Source organism: Lutjanus erythropterus, chromosome 7 (genome assembly GCF_056507025.1).
Source record: "Lutjanus erythropterus isolate fLutEry1 chromosome 7, fLutEry1.hap2, whole genome shotgun sequence".
In the NCBI taxonomy this organism is placed as follows: Eukaryota; Metazoa; Chordata; class Actinopteri; order Lutjaniformes; family Lutjanidae; genus Lutjanus; species Lutjanus erythropterus.
This window is the reverse complement of record NC_139323.1, coordinates 2,487,961-2,512,890: the sequence shown is the minus strand read 5'-3', so window position 1 is coordinate 2,512,890 and position 24,930 is coordinate 2,487,961. Positions and strand designations below refer to the sequence as shown.

At 39.4% G+C, this 24,930-nt stretch overlaps 1 protein-coding gene across 11 annotated transcripts in view; it reads left to right on the top strand.

Annotated features, from left to right (window-relative positions):
• The window catches only part of nlgn1 (neuroligin 1), a 421,649-nt gene that overhangs the window by 50,591 nt on the left and 346,128 nt on the right, over nucleotides 1-24,930 (top strand). Inside the window, exon 2 of one of the 11 annotated variants that reach the window (XM_084722370.1) lies at nucleotides 16,792-16,813. The exons of 8 other annotated variants lie outside the window; for them this stretch is intronic. In XM_084722370.1, the coding sequence (XP_084578496.1) occupies nucleotides 16,792-16,813 (22 nt within the window). Of the gene's footprint in view, nucleotides 1-7,698; nucleotides 7,728-16,791; nucleotides 16,814-23,175; nucleotides 23,194-24,930 lie in introns of all 11 variants that reach the window. 2 more of the 11 variants (XM_084722371.1, XM_084722373.1) reach the window with 2 other exon arrangements.

The following is a 24,930-nucleotide window of genomic DNA, read 5'->3' as shown; positions in this document are numbered from 1 at the left end:
TTCTAAACCCAAAGACTCTTCATTTACCCTCATAAATGACAAAGGCAAAGCTTTACATTTAAGAAGCTGAAACCAGCAAGTGTTTGATACTTTTCTTGAAAACAAAAAGATTAATCGATCATCAAAATATTCTGCAACTAATTTTCTTTTGATCGACTAAATCAGTGGTTCCCAAACTAAGGGGACAGGCTACCCATGGGGGGCACAGAGGCACTGCAGAGGGGGCGTGGAAGACCAGGGGAGACATAAAGACAAAGACAAATTTGAATTAATATGTCGTATGTGGGGGAAATAAACACAAGTTTGCTGTTTCTATCCTGCTGCTTTATTTCACTAAATTCAACTTTTTAAGCCTTTGTTTTATCAGTTCCATCCCCATTTATTGCTATTGAGTGATTAAAAATTGTGAGTTGGGTGGCACTTGAAATTTTTGTGGGGTCTGAAAGGGGGGCATGCCAGAAAAAGTTTGGGAACTAACTGATTAATCAACTAATTGTTCCAGCAAGTGAACGTAGCTTCCATAACATAACTTATGTATGTTATATATAACTTTATTTCATGTACATTAGGTAAGTTAAAAAGATGTTAACGCTGACTTTTGACTTCAAGACCACATAAAAACAACTTTTGAGAGGCGTCTCCAGAAATGATGCCCATGGGGTACCAACAGCGTCATAGTGCTGCATCACTGACCAAGCTGCTGTTTTTGATGGTGAGAATGGGCTGTTTGGTTAAGTTTGGTCATGATCAAAATAGACCACTGTTGACCAAGATGAAATGACCTGCTTTCTTGAGTAGTATTGTCTTATGTAGTCAGTGAAAAGCAAAGACACAGGTGGATTTAGAATGAGGTCTTGGTTTATACCAGTTTGTCCACTCGGCTTTTCCAATCATCAGACGCTAAAGCATGTTGTTGCTTTTGCCCGTAACTGTTCTTTTCTGAGGTGGTTTACCATGTCATTTTTTTCCCACTTAACTCAAAAAGGGGAAAAAAAAATGTTATTCCAGTGTTAACCACCTGAGTTCAAACAACATTTGTGTCGCCGTTGTGGCAAAAGACGAAAACACTCTGGAGTTTAGATGAAGCACTCAGGACCTGCTTGGTGTGAAAGCACAGCCTAGACAGTCAATTATCCCTTATGTCTTTCTCTCTATCTCTTTTTCTCTCTTTCTTTCAGTCGGGTTACAGAGAACCAGTTGACTCCATGTTGCTTCCGTCTCTCTGTCAGCCAGCCGAACCAGTGCTATGATGGTTAATTAAGAAGTTGTAGAACAGCAGACAGCTCTCCCCGTCGCTACGCCCAACCTCTTCTTTTTATGACTCTGAATACAAATATCACTGGAACTCAAGAGTGTATATGTGTGTGTGTGTGTGTGTGTGTGTGTTGTCTTTAATATGACTGCAGACTCAGGTAATTAGCAAGATCTCTCTCCGTGATCTCCCTGTCAAGAGTCAATTAGCCCGGTGGGTTTGCGGATGTGGCGACGTCAGTCCTGCGGTACGAGGAAGTATTTGTTAATGTGTTTGTGTAATGGGAAAGGGTAGGTTGCATGTAGAGGTGTTTGACAAGTATTAATTACCTTGGGGCTTGTCAGAAACCCCGGGCAGAGGGAGAGGCAGACAAAATGAGGGTGACAGGTTATTATATAGTTCGTGTTTTCAAACCAAATGACTGGTCATCCCATTGAATTAATTCATCATGATGCAGTCGATATACAGCAGACATCAGCCCAGCCGGTGTTGTCTCATCACCATTTCCTTAAAACGGTTTGTAAAGCTCGCACTTAAATTCACTGCTGTTTTATTCATCCAATCAGCTGTACAATGGTGTTTTAGTAAATTAATCCTTCATTTCCCACAGTAGCGTGGAGTTTTCCCTGTCATTAAATATACAGCACGGGTCACCCTGCCCTCAGCGACTGCTAACCTTAAAGACTTTCATTAGTCTGATTTTAAAAGCAGAGCTTTGGTGTCCCATGAGAGTCTGGCTCATGTTTCAGGGGCTTTTCCACCTTGAGAAGATGAAAATTGTGGGGGGGTTTTGTCAGGAAAGTGGTCACATTTGTGACAGCACTGACTTTTAGCATTTCATAATGGTCTAATTATTTTTGAAGAGGGTTTTATTAGTGGTTTAAATGACTTTTTTTTTCAATCTGACCACCAGCAGCTTCAGGGTGAGATTACAGGAATCCATGTTGAAGAAAAAACTACTGTCAGTGGAAACCCTGGAGGTGACATCTATTCCTGGCCCCCCATTTGTTCCTTCCACTGCCTCTACCACACACGGCGGCCCCTCCCAGGGTCCTTCCTGCCTCGGCGGCTGTCAGCCTCGGCTTCCTTGCAGCTCTAGGTGTTGGTAATGAGCAGCTTCAAACCTCATTGCCCCCTCATTACAGTCAGGGCCTGCTGGGATTGCTGCTTCTTTCCTTCTCCCCAGGATGTCACGATCAAAGAGGTGGCTCACTCACTGCTGGACACAGGTAGACTTCTGAGGACGTGACTCTGTGATGTGTGTGTGTATAGTAGGGTATATAGGGAAAAGAAAGGACATATGTACTGTATATGTGTTGTATACCTTCCATATTTGCCGGTCTTCCTGGGTTTCTATTTGATCATATCTCTTTTAGTTGGTTCTACCAAAAAATTATATTTATACACTTGCTTAGAGGCTTTTGGAAAGTGATGCTTATAAATCACTTTCCCAGTTTGTTTGACAAAGTTGACACATTAAATTATTATTAATTTAATCCAAACTGGCAACCAGAGAGTCCTTTAGTTTAATGACAAAAAAGAAACCCATGCCAGAGGTCTGCTCACAGATATCCAGATGGATATCCTGGTTAAGACTAGACTTACTCTAATGTGCACTGGTCATTGTTTCTAGTCCAATCATCAGCTTGAGATTTGGTTTGTCAGTTGCCCACTTAGTCTTGTGATACCAGACTACCGGAGAGCTTGCTGTCTACCGACATGGGCATGTCTTACCAGAAAAGCTGCTGTGCTCCCAGTCTCCTCAGTAATAAGCACACAATGTCACTGCTCCAGTATGAAGGACCGCTCTTAAGACAGTGGCTTCCAAGATTGCATTTTGGGCCAGTGCGCTCGGTCTCTTTTGCTCTACACATGGACTATTTACCTGTATACAGCCAAAGCCCACACAGACATGACTGGCCAATACTACAAACAGAAACCAGAACACTTCTGTTACAAAAATCTTGCACCTTGTCAACAGATTCTGCATTTATATGCAGATATCTAATGGAGATTGTTAGTATAGTAGCATGTACCTAGTGTAATTAGATCATCATCTTCATCAACTGACAGTTCTTTAGTGGGTTAATTATATACATATTGGGTGATTTTGCAACACATGATTGACATTGCTGAAAGTAATGTTCTGTCCAGTATGTCAGGAAAGACAAGGTGTGTGAGGTGTCCAACTTTTATACTAGAGACACTGGACTTTGTGTTCCTTCTCATCCCTACAATATATGTTGGTTTTGTTTGTAACCAGGATCATAATCTTCTCCTGACTGGGCTGGCTTCAGACCTGCCAACACCACTCCATCCCCCAGTGCCCTGCTGTTTTGTTGTTTCTCCTGGGAAACGCCCGTAATCTGCATGGCCCTCAAACTTTTTGTTTTATGAATAACCATCATACATGGATCAGTACCTTTTGTATGTTTGCCTGACATCAGCCAAGTTGCTGAATTGTCTATAAAACACAATCTACACAGAAAATAACCATAAAATACTTGTAAAAGTTCAACCCATCTGTCACCTGGCAACCCACAACCTGATCTGAGGGGTGTGTGAGCAGCTGCTCCCTGTGCAGGAAATGTTAAGTTAGTTGGCCCGTCAAGATGTCAGGACAGGACAGCCAACTACAAAGGAAATCTAAACACACCTACACATTAAACAGAGAGGGATTGAACAGTTTCCAATCTGCTAGTCAACAAGATGGCCAAAGCAAAGTCTGCAGGGTTGATTTGAATAAAGCCAACATATCAGCTCCCAATGGATTTATTCATTATTGAACAAACCTTGTATATTTGAAACATGTTTGCAGGTATGGCTTGTTTGCTAAATTGTGCAACAATATTTTGTCAGTACAATATTTAGTCAGTTGGTGTTAAATCAAGTTTTTCTGTTAGAACAAAAATCATGCTATTGCTATTGGTGTTTTTTTGTTAAATTAAATTGACATTCTGCAGCTGGTTAGAGCACACATAACATATGTTGTCAAACTTAACTGACATAGATGTGATATGACCACATCACATCCTTACACTCTATCCATTTTTGACTAGATCAGGGCTCTCTCCTTAATTGGCTGATCTTTACTCGACTCCTGGCCCATGATTGGCTGAACAGAGAGAAATGGAAGGAGAGGTCGAACACTGTTGGCCCCACTGCTGATTTAATGACATCCAGGCTTATTTTCTCTCTATATTTCCCCATTCCTCTCCAATCCCAGCCGTGCTAATGCTGTCCTGACTGGAGAGGGCTCAGTTTCCGTAGCAGCATCATACCACAACAGCGCAATATCGTGCCAGCATTCCCACACAGGCTCCCCACATGTGTGCCAGCTAGCAGAAAAAGGAATTGTGTCTGCAAACGGCTGCTACAGTCCACAACAATAAACGTGTAATTGTGGATCGGTCCAAGTGGGAATCCCATAAATGTGCTCATTGGTTTAGTGGTTAAAAAAAAAGCTAAAAAGCATAATTATGCATTTCATTAAAATCATAAGCTGCCTTATGATCTGCCTGTGCTCAAATGTACAGTGTGCCAATCTCCTGCCAAATGTACAGTATCCAAATCCCCTGTATTTGCTTGATTTCTCACACTCAGAGCCAATCCAAGAATCTGTTAATGTATCTCCCATGTTTTTCCCCATGGTGCATGTATCTGCATAGTGGAGCTATATGTAACATATCCCCCGGCCATTTGTTTTGCCTACTTAACCGCACTGCACCTGTCTCCCCAGAGAGTATCCCTCCACCCTGCGGCAGGTAGCTCATTCCAGTGCCGCCAGCCACCAAGGCTCAAGACTTTATTACCCACACAGGCCAAGGGAGGTATTTGTGCCTCCTGCTCTCACACTCTAGGAGGACTTATCCATTATTGGCAAGGCAGAGTATTGAGCCCTGGAGAGAAGCTATGGAACCCCCTACGTTTAAATTTAGCCCACCGTTTTATCTTGGCTTTCTCATTAGCAGCACTGGAGACTAATTGTTACTGGTTAAGTCTTTATTGCTGCGGGTTCTTTCACTTGTTCGTCTCCCTCTCTCTCCATCTAGCTCACTGTTTTTCTCCCTGCTCTTTTCCAAATGGCACAATGGCAGGGGCGGCTCTTTGTATGGTGGTAATTAGCTTTTATGGTGTTGCTATGAGCAGGGTCCTTTCACTGCCACGGCCGTCACTCTGCTCGGCCTGTCGCTTTATCACCCTGCCATGCTCTGGGCAATTAGTCTGCGAGCCCACCTCCCACCCCACCCGCTGCTGCCATCGTCCAGCCATATCCTTCCAAACCCCAGCAGAAAGACAGACAGAGAGAGAGAGAGAGAGAGACTTCCACCTCCCTCCCTGCCGCTTTGCACTTTCACAGCAGGAATAAAAATCAGCTGGTTTCACAAAGACCTCCTTTTTGTTTGGGCAGTGGCAGCGAATCTGACCTGCTGTATAAAAAATGGGAAATTTCTAATAGTGTTTCAATTGCAGCATGTTATTTTGCAGAGCGGCAGGCTCTGAATGGGATAATTGTCAACACACAAAAACAGGAATTAATGAAGTTCGTTGTGCGTTGCATCAGCAGACAATTGCTATTTGATTTCCCTTCCTTTGTGTAGAGCCCCCTCTCCTCGAAATTATAGCTGTGGTGTGCAGAATCCTTCTTGCTTTGGAGCATAATTTGTGTACCCATGAAGATTAATTCGCCCACATATGCCAAAATGCCCTTGCTAAATATGATCCGTTGTTTAGCTCTACACTGATCAGGCACAATATTAAAACCACTAAGAGGTGAAGTGTATAACACTGATAATCTTATTACAATGGACCCTGTCAAGCGGCAGGATATGTTAGGCAGCAAGTATCAGTGCTACAAGTTGATGTGTTGGAAGAAGGAAAAGACTAGGGATTTGAATGATATGATTCCAGGTCAGCAGACAGCAGGTCTTGTGGGGTGTTTCTGGTATGCAGTGGTTAGTGCCTAACAAAAGTGGTCCAAGGAAGCACAACCAGTGAACTGGCTACAGGATCATGGGTGCTCAAGGCTCACTGATGCACATGGGAAGTGAAGGGTGGCCTGTGTGGTCTGATCCCACAGAAGTAGCACAGCTTGCTGAAGAAGTTAATGCGGGCTATGATAGAAAGGTGTCAGAACACAGCGCAATCCATCTTTCATAGAGGTCTTGTGGAGTCCATGCCTGGACGGGTCAGAGCTGTTTTGGTGGTGCGACATACTAATTTGGAGACCTACTAATTTGCGAAAGCAAATATGTTTTTGTGGGAAACTTAATATCAATTGAAATACGTTTCTATGAAAAATAGATGATAGATAATAAAGCATGAGACATTATCCTCTCATAGTGACTACAGCATTATTTAATATTAGTGTGTGTGACATGAAATTCATAATATTTAACCAAAATGATGATCTTTCCTTAACCCTACCCAAAGGGCTTTTGTTGCCAAAATCTACCCAAAATCACAATCTTTCCCCAACACTATATCCAAAGTTCTTTTTGCCTAAATGAAACTATTTTCTTACCCTAACCTGAGCTCTTGTAACTGGATGCAAACCCTGGACTATTTTAATAAAGTCCTGTACTTGCAGCCCCACCCCCAGCCACCTCCTTGCAAATCCAGTGTGTTCTATAAATGTACTGTTGCAAAGAGACATTATCTGCAAATATAATTTAGGCAAGAATTTCATTTGCCACCACAATGTCATGATTAAACCAATTTTGTACTAAATGTCTTTCTTGGGAACATCATCTCACAACAGAGAATCCCCATAAAGCCGTGTACTTGTTGTCTTAGATCTCCTTTGTTCACTGCTGTTGCCACTGTTGACTGAGAGTGGACTCTGTAAACTACCGTAAAATTAATATGCATCCATTTGTGACTTTTTTAATGATCACTGTGGACCCCATGTGGAGCCCTCTGTTATGAAAATGAGGTCCTTCTGGAAAACTCCTAATCAAATGATTGTATTAAAACCTGGGTGTCGCTTTGAAGTGAACAGCTTTTGAATTAAACAGGAAGAAATGTAAAAGCGAGGCTCCCTGCATGCACAGTTTGATTTAACAGCACTTTGATATCTGCCCCCCCATGAGAATTAGAATGTGTGGTTTTACTGCACTCTCTGTTATTCGGTAAACAAAAGTGTGACAGGTGTGAAATGTGCATATTTTATGTGAAGGAGCGAGCAAAAAAGGAGTGAAAACTCGGGCTCAGGCAGAGCAAATGCAGTGAGATTATGCTTCACTGTGTATCAGGCAGGCAATTCGAGGAAAGGGGCAGGTGTAGAACATACACACAACAGGCATAGCAGCGAGTATCCATGTGACGTTAGCTTTGTTAGTTGTTTTACAGCCGTTCAGACATAAAGTAAGCTTATACTGGGTGACATAGCCCTCTAGCGGAGGTAGGCATCATGACTCTTGGAGTGAGGAAATAGTGTGAGAGAGAGAGTCTACAGATGGAGGAGGTCGATGTGGTTGGATGGTTTACTTCTGTTCACTTCCCGTTTCCTATTGACAGTAAACATTGATTTCCTTTAACCACAGGGTCACAGTCACTCCAAACCTTGCTCTTTCTGTAAGTCTTTTAGTTTTCCTAAACCTTACCAACAATGAACCACTGCAGCATCAGATCAGAACTTGTGTTTTTGCAAAAGTGATTTCTGATGGTTTTGGATAAATGATGTCATCCATTTCATGAGAGCGTTGGATCAGAAAACAGTCTTAAAGCATCTAGAGGAGAAGGAGTACTTGACCTGATGAAATGATGTGGTGCAGCTGATAGTCCCCTGTAAAACCCTTGAGGCAAGTAATCATTGACTTCAAAAAAGTGGACGATGCCTCTGGGTCTGAAAAGTGAAGCCAGTGCCGAAGTGCCTCAAACCTCCATTGGTTGCAAAAAGAAATCCAAGTATATGTAATCTTATGAGAAAATGAGTGTGCTTCTTGACTTATAACCTCAAACATTTTCCTAATGAGTTTAAATTGCCACTTTTAAGTCTTCTTCAATACGGCATGATGTTAATTTTGTAAATTATGGTCTAGCGTTGGACCGTATGTTAAAAATTTCCAGCCAACCATCGTCAGCCCATCCATTGGGGATTGGCAATATCTTTGTCTCCCTCCCACCTCCTCCTGTGGCAAATTCCCTATTTTACGTGCACAAGTGTCAAAAAATTGAATATTCTCACTGCTATTTTCCTTTTTAAACAGAGAAATACAACCGCACACCTTCTGAATTCAAGTTTCTGTCTTTTACTGAACTAAGACGAGCTTAATTGGCTCATTACCTCCTCGTAAAACACACTTCATTGAAACTCAACAGAAAAAGATGTAAAACTCACCCAAGCTATCTTTATTAGTCTGTCCACTGTCCCAACAACCACCAGCTCTGGTTTGGTCGAAATAAATCCTGAATTAACCATGTAAAAAGAGTGCAAAGAGCTGGGCTCTCCAGGCTGTTTACCTCTCACTCTTCACCCAGCGTAGCCCCCTCCAAAAAAACAAAAAAACAAAAAAACAAAAAAAAAACTCAACTGGCAATGGATTCAGCCCATCGTCAATGGACGATAGATTCACCCAATCACCCAACCCTACTATTGTCCCATTTAGAGTAAGAGAGTAAAACAAAGTGTGCTTTAGGCTGTGACTACCTTGTGATTGACAAGTCACTACCACAGTATGTCCACAGGCTGACTGAAAACCCAAACTGATCAGGATAGAAGCGACAGTGGCAAATATAGTTACGTCTGGCTCCAAAAATGGTCTGCCTCCACAATGCCAAACTCAGGGCTTCAGAGCAGTCATTGACAAACATGATGGGTGGGTTCAAAGGAGTTTAAAATAGTAGGCAGGTATACCATGATATCTGGGAAAAGACTGAAAGTTCTGACTCATAAACATATTGAACATCTATTGCCTGGCAGGCTTCTCTCTTCTTGAACAGAATGATGCACTATTGTCATCTTAACAGTTTGCTGGGTAGGAGATCTGGGTAGTCTGTGTGTTGCTGAGCATCGGAAAGAGAACCAACTGAAGAGAAGTACCTTAAGCTCAACAGAAAAGGGAAGATATGTAACACATTGTTTGCACTCAGCAGTGATTTCTGAGCAGCACAATACAGAAATGACATTGAGTACTGAACTCCAAGGACAGACTCAAGAGAGGAAAAACATGTCCTCACAGATTCAAAGAGTCGGCTCACAAAAACCTGACTGTCAAGGCGACATATTTATTGTTTGAGTAATTTTACTGCAGATGTTCAAAATGTCTGTAGAAGTGTCTGTAGAAGACCATATATTATATGTACATATATACATATTCATATCCAAACTCAGTGTGATCTTGTTAGGACTCTGTTAGAAAAGAAGACATCAACTGATTGGGGATATCCACCACGTTTTTCTCGACCACCATTTTGATTTCACTGCTCCAGCAAGAATGACAAATCCCAACCCAGGGGAACATTTGAACTCCTGGGACCTATTGGCGGTTTTGTCACTGAGCTGTGGTCTTTCCTTCTTAGCTCAGATATTGATCTGCCGCTTAGGCAATTAGTCTGAGCAGACCCTTTCCCCTTCTTATCCTTTCTCCTCCCTGCTCCAATCTAAAGCTCTTAGAAAATACCGAAAGATTGCCTGGAGTCAAAAGAAGCCAAATTACCTGCTCTTTTTTCTCCCTTTATTGTGATCACCTTGCAGCTACAGGGGTTAGAAAAGATTTCAGCTGTTGATACAACTCAATCACCCCCCCCTCCTTTCTCACACGTACTCACCCAAGGCTTGCAATCCAATGATGCTGCTGCCTAGACTAGAAAAATAAAAAAACACAGGGATGGACGCTTATTTAGTCTTCTTGTCAGTATAAGTAGGTGGCTTAGAGAGGAATGCTCCTTCATTTAAACCTGAACAGGCCCTCTTTACACCTGGCAATAACATGCGTCTTGTGTGATCCGATCACAGGTGGACATATTGAGGTCCAGCTCAGACCACACTCTGAGGTGGTCTTGGACACATTAAGCACTGTACACAATATGTCTTTGGCTGCACTGAAGGACCCTCTGGTTAACTGTAATGCAAATGATGTGTTTGGGCTGTCTAGTGCCTGGACCTCATTACAAGACTGTCAGAGTGCTTAGATCACTGCTGTTCACACTACACCACTCTGCCTTGTGAGTCTGTAAGTTGCTGTGCTTTGCACACTACATGATTCATGAGAGGCAGGGGATCACTAACTACAACATCATTCACCTGAGGAATCCCCTGTCTGCTCTCCAAACCACATTTTCTCACAAAAATATACTCAAAGTAATATTAACATTACTAATACTGAAGCAACAGTATGCGACGTTACCCCTTGAGAAACTTTGTTAAATGGCTACAGCAAATCCTTAATCATTCAGTAGTTCTTGTAAATTTAGCATTCAATGCAATACATTGTCTTTTTTTCCTTGTAAAACAAGTTTGTCATGGCTGTTATGCCCCACCCTGAGGAAAAACACTCCACAATTAACCCATATAACCTACAGAGACACACACCTTTAAAACAACCAAAAACATGTGAGTTTAAAGAACAAAGATACGAAATCAAGATAATACTAAATTAACACAAACTAATCCCAAAACAAAAAAGGCAGATAGTCAGAACATTAGTTTAACACAACAAAAACCCCATGCTGAGAGTCAAGACCACCAGCAGTCCTCGTGCCACAAGCCTCTCACTTCTGCTGCCTGCATAGGTGCTTTTAAGCACCTTTCTCTGGCCAGGTGCACCTCAGCAGCAACCAGGGGCGAAGCTGGGGAGAGACAGAAGAGGACAACAGCAAAAGGAACACATACAGCTGTAACATGGCATCACTGTACTGGTGGCTCATTCATGTCTAAAGTGTGTCTATCTGCCAACATGTAGCAGCTAGGTGTCTGAACATATTGATTTCCCCATTTACACTAAATTTATAGAAAAGGCAACATTTCATTCATTGTAAATAGGTCAATTTTTTAAAATACAGTAACCACCAACTGATATATGCTGGAGTTTTATTGCCAGAGGATAAAATCCTTAGGTGAGTTATGATAAACATTCAGAAACACTGTCTACAACTAATTCTTTATTATTTGGGCCTTCTTGTAATTCAGCCACTGTTACACATTAAAGTATTTATTTCTTTGTGTAAAAAAATATGACCATTTGCATGTTTGCCACCACTGTTGGGCCACCAGTAAAAATCAACAACACAATTCGTCTTTGCAAATGGAAATGATGTACTTGTGATCTGATCTAGCTTCCTTGCTCTGTATACAAATAAACAAGCATCACTTGGGACGCATCCTAATGCCGTGCATGTAATAACATACTCAGACTTGTCCGCTTGTGATCACATCACTCAAGATGCATGTTAATACCAGGTGTAAACAGGGCCAGGGTGTCATTTCATGTGTATGAAGAATCCCATCCAGTGTCCTTTCAGAACACTAGAATTCCATTTGAATAAACAGTCACACTCAATTGCATTCTAGTGAGTATCCTCACATTTATTGTATCACCTTTTATGAACACAAACAACTCTCAACAAAAACTAGAAGTGGAGAGAATGTCCAAGACCAAAGGATGTACTTCTTCCTTGTGTCTGTCTTGAGCAGTGCTGCTGTACTGAAGCTCAACCAAGGCTTAAATCCACTACCCATCACAGCTGCCTTTCAATTTACCAGTTTGACACTGAACTCAAATTGGTTATCTTCTTATAGAGGCAATCCTCATTTATGCTTGTTTCACCCAATTTTGTGTCCTTTCTTTTTACTAATGGTGGGCACTGAAATAAAAGGGAAAGCTAATCAAAAAGAGTTGCTGCTTGTTTGTCTGTTTGCAGTAGCTGTGTTCTTAAAGTTTGTCAGGAAAATAAACAGCTATATGGCTTAAAACTGAAATAGTAAGACTTACTGATGTCAACAAGTAAAGTCTGCAGCTGCTGCAGAGAAGATGAACAGCAAAGACGGTAAATACAGGAAAGATACCAGCCAGAGTGTGTAGACGCAGCAATGCTACTGTATTCTTAAAAGGGCCATTGAGCAATCTATGACCACAACTGAAGGTCAAATACAATATAGCAGACAGCTCTCTGTGAGCTCTGTGATTGGACACCAGTCTTTCACCTTATCACAGCTGGTGTTATCTTGCTGGCATGTTTACAGGGCCAGTTTTAGAGAAATTCACCCAGACACTGAATTGGTCCTCTCAAATAGATTTATTGATACAGCTACAATGATTTGAACCACCTCTTTGTCACAACATATTCGTCATAATCAGCATGTGACCATGTTCAGACCTTACCTGATTCATCAGAGTTTTGCTCCATATAATAATAATCCAAACACCAGTCAAATAAAGAATGCAACATGGAATTTCATAATTTCATAATTGCCCCTCAGCCAGTGTCAAAATTTGATGGTTGAATTTGTTTGTTCTGTTGACTGACTTAAAAACGGGAAAGAAAAACCACCTGCAATTACTGATGGTAACATCAAATGCTGTTTAACACAGGTCACAGACTTCTGGAGGTGGTAAAACAAAGTATTGCTGCTTTAGAAGTCTGGCGATAATTTGCCTTTATCCATCAGCCTGTGATCTAATTCTGCAGCACAGTGAAAGGAGTTGGTTATGTGGCTGAAAAATGTGCAGCCTGCAGCTCTTCACCTAACAGCTCACTGCGGCTGCTCTTGCTGTTCCATTTCCATTTCTTCCTGACATATTTCAAACTGATCTGCTGCCAGAAAATGCCAAAATGACTGTTGTCTCGTCTTGTGGACACATTTTTTACAAACAGCCGCAGGAATTTCTAACCTCACTGACAGACACATTGTATTTTTTGTGGCTACTTTATAATAAAATACATCTCATATTTGCTAGTTAAAATGCTTTTAATGTGAAGTTGCAGCAGTAGGAAATGCTCTTAATCTCTGAGCCCATCTGCTATCATTTGGTGATGATTTAGCATACATCTGTTTGTAGAGATTACTTATATAAATATACAAATATTGCAAGACTTTCATCAGTGGACCATAAGCTCGGTCACAGTTGTGTTAACTCATTCAGCAACACATTGTGACTTCAAAGATCTTTTTTAAAAATGAAAATCTTTGAGGTTATCACTTTAATCATCATTAGAAGTGATATACAAATATTCAACAGCATAGTTTAACGATAAAGTTGAAGTTACAACATGAACTTAATGGCAACCAATCAAACAAGAAAGGTCTAATGGGAAAGAAGTGTGAATTCTCAGGATGTGCTGCAGTGCTGAGAAGCTGGCGTTAAATCTTTCAACTGCAGAAAATGTGTTATGTTCATATAGAGAATAAGATATCTCTTAGCTTTTACTCTTAAGCTTTTAATGATAATGGCTTGCTGTGTTGTCAGTGGGAGCTCAAGTTCAGTCCTTCACAACACAACATCTGAGCGGTCCAAATGTCAGCCTTTGTCAGATTTTCGCCTCGATATGCATCCATCTGTATCAGCGGCGTATCTGTCCCCCTGACATTTGGTTAACTGGGAGTAGAGCAGGGAGGCAGGGAGGGAGGGAGCATCACTTTATTTAATTACTGGGTGCCGCTGTGTTGAGGAGGCTATTACAAGCTAATGACCGTTGCCAAGATTCCCACACAGCAGCTACGACAGCAAAGAAGTCTTGTCCAGAGGTCGTGCTTACATGCATTTACACATAGCTTTGAACATAAGCCACTGACATTACAGAAGGTTTGAATTTGGGATTACATATAAATTCTGGAGAACTGGGACATATTTTGAGGCAATTTTGATTTTTACTTTTCAATTATGCTCAGAAAATGTATTTTAGAAGATCAAGTTCTTGGCTATTAAACTATACAACAGGCCAGCCTCGCTGTTATTATTTCTTTTTTTTATTAAATGTAGGCATCATCAGATGGAAAACTGGAAAGAACTGACATCTTACAGTTGACAAATATGTTAAATTATTTGGTTTCAGAGCATAGTCATTGTAAGCAGCCATTTTATTTTTTAAAGTGTCTCAGAGTTCTCTTAATGTCAGTCAAAATACACATTTTTAAACCATAATTCTTATTTAGCTTTGATTTAGAAGGACTGCGACATGTTACGGTTGAGACACATCTGATAGAAATATTACTTCATGAATTTGTGAAAAAATAGAAAGTTTACCAGTGCTTGAGCAGTATGCCTGCCTTTTTCAAACCAGGAAGTGAGACAGAAGTCTCTTAGGGCATAGCTAACCCTTATTTTATGCCTGATTAAATCATGTTTTTGTACAAATTTGACAAAACTGATGGAAAACAACTTTAAAGGGCCAACATTTTCATTAAAAATCCATTGTAAAACAAAGTTTCTAAGAGTTTTCTTCAATGTGAATCAAGATACACATTTAAACCATAATTCTTATTTAGCTTTGATTCAGAAGGACCACAGAGTTGACATGCTATGGCTGAGACACATCTGAGAGAAAGATTATTTAATGAATTTGTCAAAAAATTATAAATAATGTTTTTGTAAAAATCTGTTGATGGAAATCTGGGACACAACTTTAAAGGGCCAAAATCTTCATAAAAAAAGAATTTAAAACAAAAATGATTAGAATTACTTATGATATTCTAAAATGATAATTCTAATAATAACACTATAACATTTTCTCACGAAAGGCTGCCATATATAAGCATCTTCCTGTGTAGGTCCATCATATCTGCTGGGCACTGACTGATTAAGCATCTCCAGCCAGTTAAGACAAAGGAGCGTCTCTCTTTGTCATCATTTCTCACCTCGCCTCACTAAATTGACATAATTAATTTACCTATTGACAGACTCTTCATGCCTGCGACTGATAATTTTTAACTTAAGCAGTCTGAGCAGAGGGGGAAAAAAAGCATCAACATTTTTAGTCAGCTAATGAAGCAGTAACAGCGATGATTGTTTTCCTTCTTGGAGGAGAGTTTGTGTGAAACTAATGACTTCTAAGCGATAATTAATTGATTCTTGGTCACCTGAATAAGCAGAGTTTTAATAAGAAGTGACAAGGAGAACAAGTCCCAATATAAGCGCCTCTTTACCATGTGAGGGGGAGCCGCTGCAGAGCTTTCTCAGTGTTGTGGGAGCCAAATGAAATGTCTCGGTGAGATGCTGCCTCTCAGTCAGAATCAGTAGGAAACGTGCACCATTTATGGCAAAGTAGAGTTTCGAGGCAATTTGATTTGGTGTTTTTATGCTGAAGACTCTCTAGACTGATGATGACACCCTGGGAGAAAATCCCTCTTTACAATTAAGCCACACATTCACAGTTTAAAAGGAGATTTGTAAGTGACGTACATAAATCATATTAATCAGTGTCAATTTGATTGGAGTGATACCTGCAAAGAATCGGCCTCTTTAGAGAAGTGAAGTGTCTCGTTTCAGAGGAATATATGAAATGTGCTTCTGCAGCTATGGGCAAGTCTCAGCAGTGAAATTTTGGGTTTTTCTCCAAATTCGTCATATGATGCTTGATAAATATATAACACAGTGTTATTAAATATCTTGCCATAACAATAATGTTTAAATAATGTGATTTAATAACATCTGTGATGCATTTATGGCTCCAAACACCACTTCTGTTCCTGTCCCACATGTCTCAATGTTCAAATACGTAAAGTGAGTTAATTCGATTAATATGTGACATTATTCCCAATGGAACTGTTTCATGTAAATGTTATTTTACTTATATATAACAGAAGTTAGCAAGTGAACACATGGCTGACAGGTTCAGCCAGCCACACCAGGTGACCCTCAAGATCAACAAAATCAAAGCAAAGATCATCTTTTCTGCTGTAATACTTGTTTGTCCTCACCAACCAGCTTATTCATTGTGTATTTTGAATTACAGTTTAAAAATAACTTTATATTGCTGTTGAATTTATTGGTGTTAGATGCTAGGAATCAAAGGTAACATAGCAGACCTTGCTGGCTGCCATTTATATATAAAAAATAAGCAAAATTGTCCTTTCTACCACAGTTTTAGGTGTTACAGTAGAGACAATTTAAAGGCAGACAAATGAATATTTCACTATTTTTCAACCTTGATGATTTTGTGTCTCAGTGACTGATGGGAACCACAATTTTGGTAACTGATCCAACCTTGCGTGACACCATAATGTAATCCAGCTCATATGAACAGAAGCTTATTGTTAAAGGCTACATTATCACCGTTTACCATTGATGTTGTGTCCTTACTGATACAAGATGTCATTACTGCTTTATTGTAGTTATTAATATGATTTTTATTTCTAAAAATTATATTGAGATAGTTTACAGGTTGGAATTGTAATATCTATCATAAAAAGCTACATATATTCTTTTGTAGGATCAAAAGTTAACTTATATAAAGTTAATGAAAATGAAATCCTCTATTTTTTATAATTTCAGTATTTACAATGATGCACAAAGCTTGATGAAAATACATTTAAATGTTTTAAAATGTCAGGGAAATTACACTTCTGTCCTCACCACAATGTACTGATTGTAATAAAGGACAAATGTATAAGAATAAAGGGTGAAAACCATAAAAAAAATAACCATGTTTCAGATCAGGGTACCTATTTACATGTATTACAGCCTCTGATGGTTAATGTTAGAACTCACTGAGGTTGATTTTTACTCATTTTGAAGAGTGAAAAGTGCGTGTAGTTGCAGAAACACCCTGATACTGTTGCTGCAGAGATGATCAGTGGTTACATTAACATAGTAGGTTACTGTGGTGGAGCTGCTGATAGGTTGTTGTAAACCTCCGCAGCACTGCTCCCAGGCGATGGAGTAATATTTTTCACTCTAATACATATTTTCCAGATGCTTGAGGTGCAATTGATTTCTGTTTCTCCTGCTCAGAGGTTTTACTTTGAGATCTATTACATCTGTTCCTCTGGGCCTGAAAAGGAGTGCTGAGTTTACTTCAGCGGTTTCATACAAATATGTACCACACATACACAGAAATCCTCCACGGACATTGTGTCAGTCAGTGAAACGGCTGCATATATTGTTGAGCTTGAACGTGTGATACTAGCTCTGCATCGCATATTATTATTATGTAAAGGTTTCCTAAACAGCTAAGGCTTGACAACATAGAGTATATCAGGAGCATGCTGCTGCACAGACAGCTCTGGAAAGAGAGACGGCACCTTTTTAGTCATCGGTACAGAGTCTGATATGCTGTTTGTGAGTCAAGGCGATTCCCTGAAGGCCCACCGAGCTCTTATCTACACTTCACTTTGAAACTGATTTCTCTTTTTTGTTTGTTTCTCAAGGAACATGTTATATTGCTGTGCACTATGCCACTTAGTTTAATATTTCTAAAGTTTGTTTCAGAAGATGCACTTCTGAGTTGGAGTACAGCACACTGCCAACATTTATAACTTATGTTACTAAACTAAACTGCTCAAAAACCTACAGCAGCACAATGCTGCCACACCAGAGAAACAATAAAATGAAAATTATATTTTCCAAATAATAATGATTATTAAAAATATCCAAAATTTTCTTTCAAATTTTAACTCTCATATTTTTATATATCTTATATATTTTATAGCTACAAAGGGAGAATGGTCATATTTGCTTTAAATTTCTTAAAATTTGAAGTTAATTTTTTGGGTATCTTGAGGTAACAAAGCTTATTATATCAGGTTACTTTATCTTATTATCTTGTTATCTTAGGATGGTGGAATAATTAACCTGTTATCATCAGATAAAAGGTTTTTTTTATACAAGTACTGTAGGTTTGTTTTCCGTGTCCATAAATACCAAAATTTCTACACTATATTATATTTACTATGATTTTTTACTGTAATTAATAATATGTCCACATTTTACAGATGTCTCTATGTCTTAAGTTAATGTCTTTTGTAATTTAAAGACATATGATTTATGTGCATACTAAAAATGAAGGGTCAAACAGGCACACACTGGACGTGGCCAATTTAATTTTTAATGTGTCACATCAGCTGAATGTCTTTGATTTAAGGAGAGCCATATTTAAATTGTGGATGAAACATTAACTGTAATCACTAAAGCAGAGGACTAACTGTGACATTGGAGTAAGATAGAAGACAATTCTAAAACCATTCAATTCATTAATTCAATCAATATTTAAAGACAGAACAGTGAGATAGTGTTACTCAATTAATAACCATTCTAATACTTTTACTGTAACCGTGTTTACCGTGCATCAGTCACATAATCGATGTAAACAAAAAAGTCTGTAATTATTCCGCTGGCACGCTTTAGCTTCCATATTTCTGTGTTCACCACCTCTCATCCTTGCAGCAGACTAAGAAGAAGACATTTAATTTACTGGTGTCACCCTAAAGGATTTGTGGGTTATAAACTCCTCAAACATCCTCCTCCAGTGTGTCAAGCTGTCTGCTGCAGCTTTTAAGACAAATTAGTATTTAAATACAAAATGTTACTTTCCAGCTAATGGAATCAGCAAATATGGTGTTATGTCAAGAAAAAAAACAAAAAAAAAAACAGTGCACTCTGAGTCTGACTGGAGACAAGCTGAGGGCGGCATGAATATTAAACAAACACCATTCTGTCAAGCAAAATGCTGTAAGTGATGTTGGATGTGTGAGGTTGTACTGAGGTAAATACAGTATGTCAGTCTGATATTCTTCATGACTTCAGCGGCTGAGGTCACTGGACTGTGGCTCTGGGAGTTTCAGGAGAGTTGTTCATGGCTGCTAATACTGATGTGTGCCCTTGTGTGTATGTGTGTGCATGCAGATGTGTGTGTGTGTGTGTGCCACACCACAGTGGCAGCAGGGGCTCAGGATTCCAATGCACGACACGTCCGAGGGCAATCGCCACGGCGATTTACCCTCTGCTCTGTTGCCGTGGTGACTGAGTCACTAAGGAGGAGGGTTTGTGTGTGTGTGTGTGTGTGTGTGTGTATGTGTGGGGTGTGGGGGTATCAGACAAGGGCCCCTGTTACTTAAAAATGATAGCACCTTCCCACTCTTCTCTTTTTCCTGTTTAATTTTCATCCCCTCTTCTACCCACTCGTCTTTTCTTTGCATCTGTTTTTCATGCACTCCTTTCTTTGTATCTATTTTCTTAAACCTATTACAGTTTGTTCTTTCCTTTCCTTTCCTTTCCTTTCCTTCTATACATCATATCTTTTCTTTCCTTTCGTCATGTCTTTCCTTTCCTTTCAGTATGTCACGTGTCCCCTTCCCTTTTCTTCCCTTTCTATACGTCATATCTTTCCTTTCCTTCCCTTTCAATATGTCACTGTGGAGGCATGTTGTGTGCAGCATTTGAGTCCAAAACCAATTTCCCTATGGGAACAATAAAGTATATCGTATCGTATCATATCATATCGTATCATATCGTAAGTCATGTCATGTTTTCCTTTCCTTTCCTTTCCTTTCCTTTCCTTTCCTTTCCTTTCCTTTCCTTTCCTTCACAGTAGTTAGCACCAAAGGCCTTACACTTTCCCTCCTCCTATCAGGAGTATTGTCTGTCTCAAGGTTTGTGTCGACAAATTATTAAAATTATTGTAGTCATTTATTATATAAAAATAATTCTTGTCTCCTTCAGCCGCTGGCTTTGTCAGCCCGCCTCCGCATATACTGGACGTTTCCGACAGAGTGGCTGAATAACATAAGACACTTGGAGAGAATGCTTAATAGTGTGGATGAAGCGTAATACACTGCTTAGCGCTTTATTAAAGGTTTAGATCAGGGGCAGGAGAAAAGAGAGTTGTGCTCTAAATCCTGGAGCCTTGGAAGGCTTAAGGTGTGATGGGAGAGGTATGAAAATCGTGTGAGTGTGTGTGTGTGTGTGTGTGTGTGTGTGTGTGTGTGTGTGTGTGTGTGTGTGTGTGTGTGTGTGTGTGCATGTGAGACAGAGAGTGAAAGTAAGATAAGATGCCTAAAATAGGATGGACAGAGCAGAGAGAGATGTTTAGAGAGAGATAGTCTTGGTGAAGATTAGTATTTAATAGGAATCTGAGCTTCCCTTTAATCGTCCCTGTCTCTTGTATTTAGCTCAGAACTGTGTGTGTGTGTGTGTGTGTGTGGTCTGATGGAATCGTCTCATTATAAGACTCAGAGTGCTGACCAATAACATGCTCTCATCAGTATGCACCCCTCTGCAGTCGTATGATGGTATTCTCCCTTGACTTCATCATGAAAGTACAAACTATACTTGATGATGATGTTTAATGATCAGATTTATTCAAATGCCATCAATCCTGCAACAGTAGCCCAACACTCTTTATCACTGCAAGCGGTATGTGCTAGTGACAGTGACATATTAGGATGCACTGGTGGACTCAGAGGGGGCAGGGGCAGCGATTGCCCCCTCTGGTGGCCCCATGTTCCAAAAAAAAAAAAGAAAACAAAAAAAAGTGTCCTCTGTTATGCACTTCTAATGGACAAAATGTGATAAAGAGCCTTCTAGTGTCCTTCCAGTGGACAAAACACAATAAAGTGTCCTCTAGTGTTCCACTGACAAAACATGATATGGACAAACTGCAGTAAAGTGCCTCATAAGGTGCTCTTTCTGTGGATAAAATGTGATAAAGTGCATCACAACTTTCAGCCTCTATGTTTTTCAGCCTTGCCCCTCAGACAACCTGAGTCTGCTTACAGTTGTATTCTCATGCCTTTATTTGCTCAAGAGAAACACTTTTACTGTTTATTAATAAACTAACATGCCAATTAATTTACAATTTATTATTTAAACCTGTTTAATGCAATTTGATGACTCTCCAGAACTCGATGTGTCATATCATTAATGTGCTTAAATGGATGGAAGCTGCCAAAAAACTATTAATTATGTGTTTGCTGAACAGTGTGTCACAGTGTCAGAACACACTGATGGCAGAAAATAAATTTTAATGAAAAACACTTGCTTAGAAAAATAATAGAATAAAAACATGTAAAAGTTCAGCCCACTCTCTCAGCAGAACAGTTAATATACCTGCAGACCCAGGAGAGGATACAGTTCCACATTTTGCCTCACCTACGCAAATGTATGAAGGTGGGGTCGTATAGAAAGGAGGAAAATCAACTGTACTGTCACACATGAGACCAAGGTTTGATTCCTGTGTGAAGCCAATAGTCAAAGTTGATTATTTCAAGGAAGCAGTTATTTTATTTTATTTCTCTTTTCATTATTATTAATTTCAAGATGAAAGACGGGACATTGACATGATAGAACAGCTTCACGGCCATGAAGCAAGAGAAGCATCATTCATCATCTGGTGTTTTATTGGTTTTGTGTGTGTGAGTGTGCATGTGTGTGTAGACGGGGGATAAGTGTATGAGGTATATAGGGAAGAGAGAAAGAGGGTGGAAGACGAAAAGGCGAGTGTGTGGGGGGGCAAATATCAGTGAATAAGTATAAAATAATGGTAGTAATGACTATAATAATAACTAATAGGGTCTGTAAAAAAAGAAAAGAAAGGGCTAATTGACAATTGACAGTACTGCTGTTGTTATTACTTTGTTCCTACCACTGCCACTAAAAATGAAAATAACTATAATGTCACACATTTTAACATGGCCAGATGACAGCTTCAATTATTTGTAAAAATGCATTAAAAAAAGCAGTTTTGTTGTCATAGTTTTGTTCATGTTGATTTTACTCACTAACAAAATCATATTTCATATGGATATTATACAAGATTTACATAAATACACACATATATAACAGTGTCATCTGCATACAATTGAACAAAACTATTAAACAGATTTCTTGAAGATTGTTAAGAAAATAGAGAAAATAAATGTTTCTTTTTGTTTGTTTTTTTGTCCTTTTATTTATTTTCAGTCCCTCCATGATTTTACGGGCCTTTTTCGATTTCATGGCAACTATTCTAAAAAATTGTGATGAATGTAGCTGTGCTTTTAGGCATTATTTACAATGAAATTGTGGGACCAAGTGGAAATTGCGAAAGAAAGTTATGATTTTTTTTTTGTAGAATTCATTTACCTTGTTCCAGGGAGAACAAAACCACACTCTGTTCTGAGTGTTTTCAGTAACATTACCATAAAGGCTCAGAATCACAAAAAAATTAACAAAATATGTTTTACTTGTACTTGAAGAGGTGCACCTGGGGAGTGTTTCACAAATAAGCAAAATCGTTTTGGAGTTTTTGTCAGCACAAAATTATAAAATAAAAGTGCACAGAGCACTGATAACAATGAAAACGGGTAGAAGTCGACGCTAAAGCGTCAATTCTGATACCTCCACCTGCAACAGTTTCATATAACTGTGACTTTTTGTGTTCCCTACACCTGATTAAACCATTGATTTATTATAAATCCTATGTGTCCCAGGAGTTTGAGAATTATGGCTCTATTGATACAGTATACAGTTAATGAGCAAAGATTGCAAGGAAAGAGCTATTACCTTTATTACCTAATAGTATCAAACATAGTTATTCAAAAATATATCAAAGTCAAATATAAAAAAGCTTTATAATTGACCAAGTTATTGGCATAAGTGTGTTTTTAGAGACAGGTCTGTCAGGCAGCCATTTTGCGGCCATCTCGAAAGCATTGGTCTCCAAAATTTAATCAGTTCATGTACCTGTTATAGAGTGTTAGCACACAAGATTTGGTGCAAATCCATCCACCCATTTAAAAGTTATTGCGCAAACAAAAAGTCGGCCATCTTGAAAGCGATGGTCTCCAAAATTTAATCAGTTCATGTACCTATTATAGAATCTTAGCACACAAGATTTGGTGCAAATCTGTCCACCCGTTCAAAAGTTATCGCGCAAACAAAAATCTGTGACGGATGGACGCATGGATTCACATACGGCCGGACAACCGGAGAACAGTATGCCTCCGGCCCGGCACCTTTGGCCGGGCATATGTATTCAAAATAAAGAAAATACAGATGCAAAAATAGCAGGAGGCTATGATGATGGTCAAATTTGCAGAAAAGTTATGGAGTTTGGACAAAATTGCATGTAAACCATAGCATTCATTATCATTACCAATGAACACAACACTGACCCATTTCAAAATAAAGGTCTAATAATGGTTTAATGGTAAGAAAAACATATTTATCAATGTGCAGTATACATACGTTTCCCTTTACACATTACATCTCACCAGAGAGAAGAGAAATAACACCTCAGACTGAACATATAGCAGCAGAGCAGATTCTATATAAACACACAGCAGTACTGACAACACGTGCACAACATCATCCACATGTTTAAACCTGCAACACCTCCATCAGCATCTGACCCAGACAGTTGATCAAATATACACATTACCTGACAATGGATTTGACACATTGAGGACATGTGGACACAGTGGAGTGATGACAGGGCATCTTGTCTATAATTAGACTGATAGAATTGTCACTCTAACAGAGGGTGTGAATAAAGGCAACACTGTTAAAGGTTGTTATAATGAGGCTATTACCATCAGCCAATCTGCCGTTTTTTTTCTCCCTTTGTTCATCCCACTGATTATTATGCCACTGTAGATGGAATGAAGATGAGATGGGAGAGTGTGCAGACATTCACTAAGTTTGACATTGGCCTCCGGTCCCTCAGGGAGGAAGCCTTAAATTAAGTTGCCTGAGATTCAGCCTTTCTGTCTGAGGAGAGGTCAAGGAGTGTTAGGCAATGCTTCTTCACTGGAGCGATCCTCTGTATGCCTGTTGAGCTAGAAAAGAGGGGCCGAGTCTAATTGTTTCACAGGAGGGGATGGGGGGAAAAAGAAAAAAAAGGTAGTAAAAGAGCAACTAACAGGTATTAAAACACATCCCATGTTATACAAATACTTTCAAAAGTGACTGCAGCTTCATACTGTTTTATAAAAATAATTCAAAACGTGCATCTCTGTCTTTCTTGGTAGCTTTTTTTCACAACAATCACATTCATCTCAGTAACATTTACATTTGCTTACTGCATCTTTAAATATGCATTGGTTGCCCTAGTTGCTGGTCTGTTTGCAGGTACCAGTGTTGCCAAATAGGCATGGGAATTGATACCAATGCTTCTATCAATACTGCTTATCGATCCAGCTCTTTATCAATTCACTTGTTGAGTCCTGATCAATTTTATGTGTGGAAAAAAGTAGGCATGCACAGGTTTTCAGTATTGATGCAACTGTTTTATTATCTCAGTCTGAACACAGTGCAGAAACAGTAGAAAATTTGATTTAGGTTTTCTTAGTTAAAGAAACAAAGCAGTGTGGAAGCAGTTTTGCTCGTGAAGTGGGTCAAATACCTGGCATTGTTGGAGTTTGAGGCCATGTTGCATATTCAGTATATTGCTGGTGTTTCCTGGCTTGCTTGAAATGGTAAGTTTACAGACTTTACATCAAGCACTGCTGTCATCTTTCTTTGTCAAATGAAGCCACACTTTGGACCATTTCTTTCTCTCTGCAATGACTCCTTGTTGCAAGATTCCATTGTTTTGCGATGCACAGCTATTAGAAAATATACCGGTGTTTGTTGTTCTCTGGGTTAGGCTGTCAGGGCTAGGGTTAGGGATACTTTGTTATTGATTTGTGCTACAGTGGCATTTTTCAACAAGACAGCATAAATCATCAGAACACCGGCATCAATAAAAGGAACTGATACACTTGGAGGCACATGATTACAATAGATTGGACAATTTGGAACCAGGTCTGAACTGGAACTCCT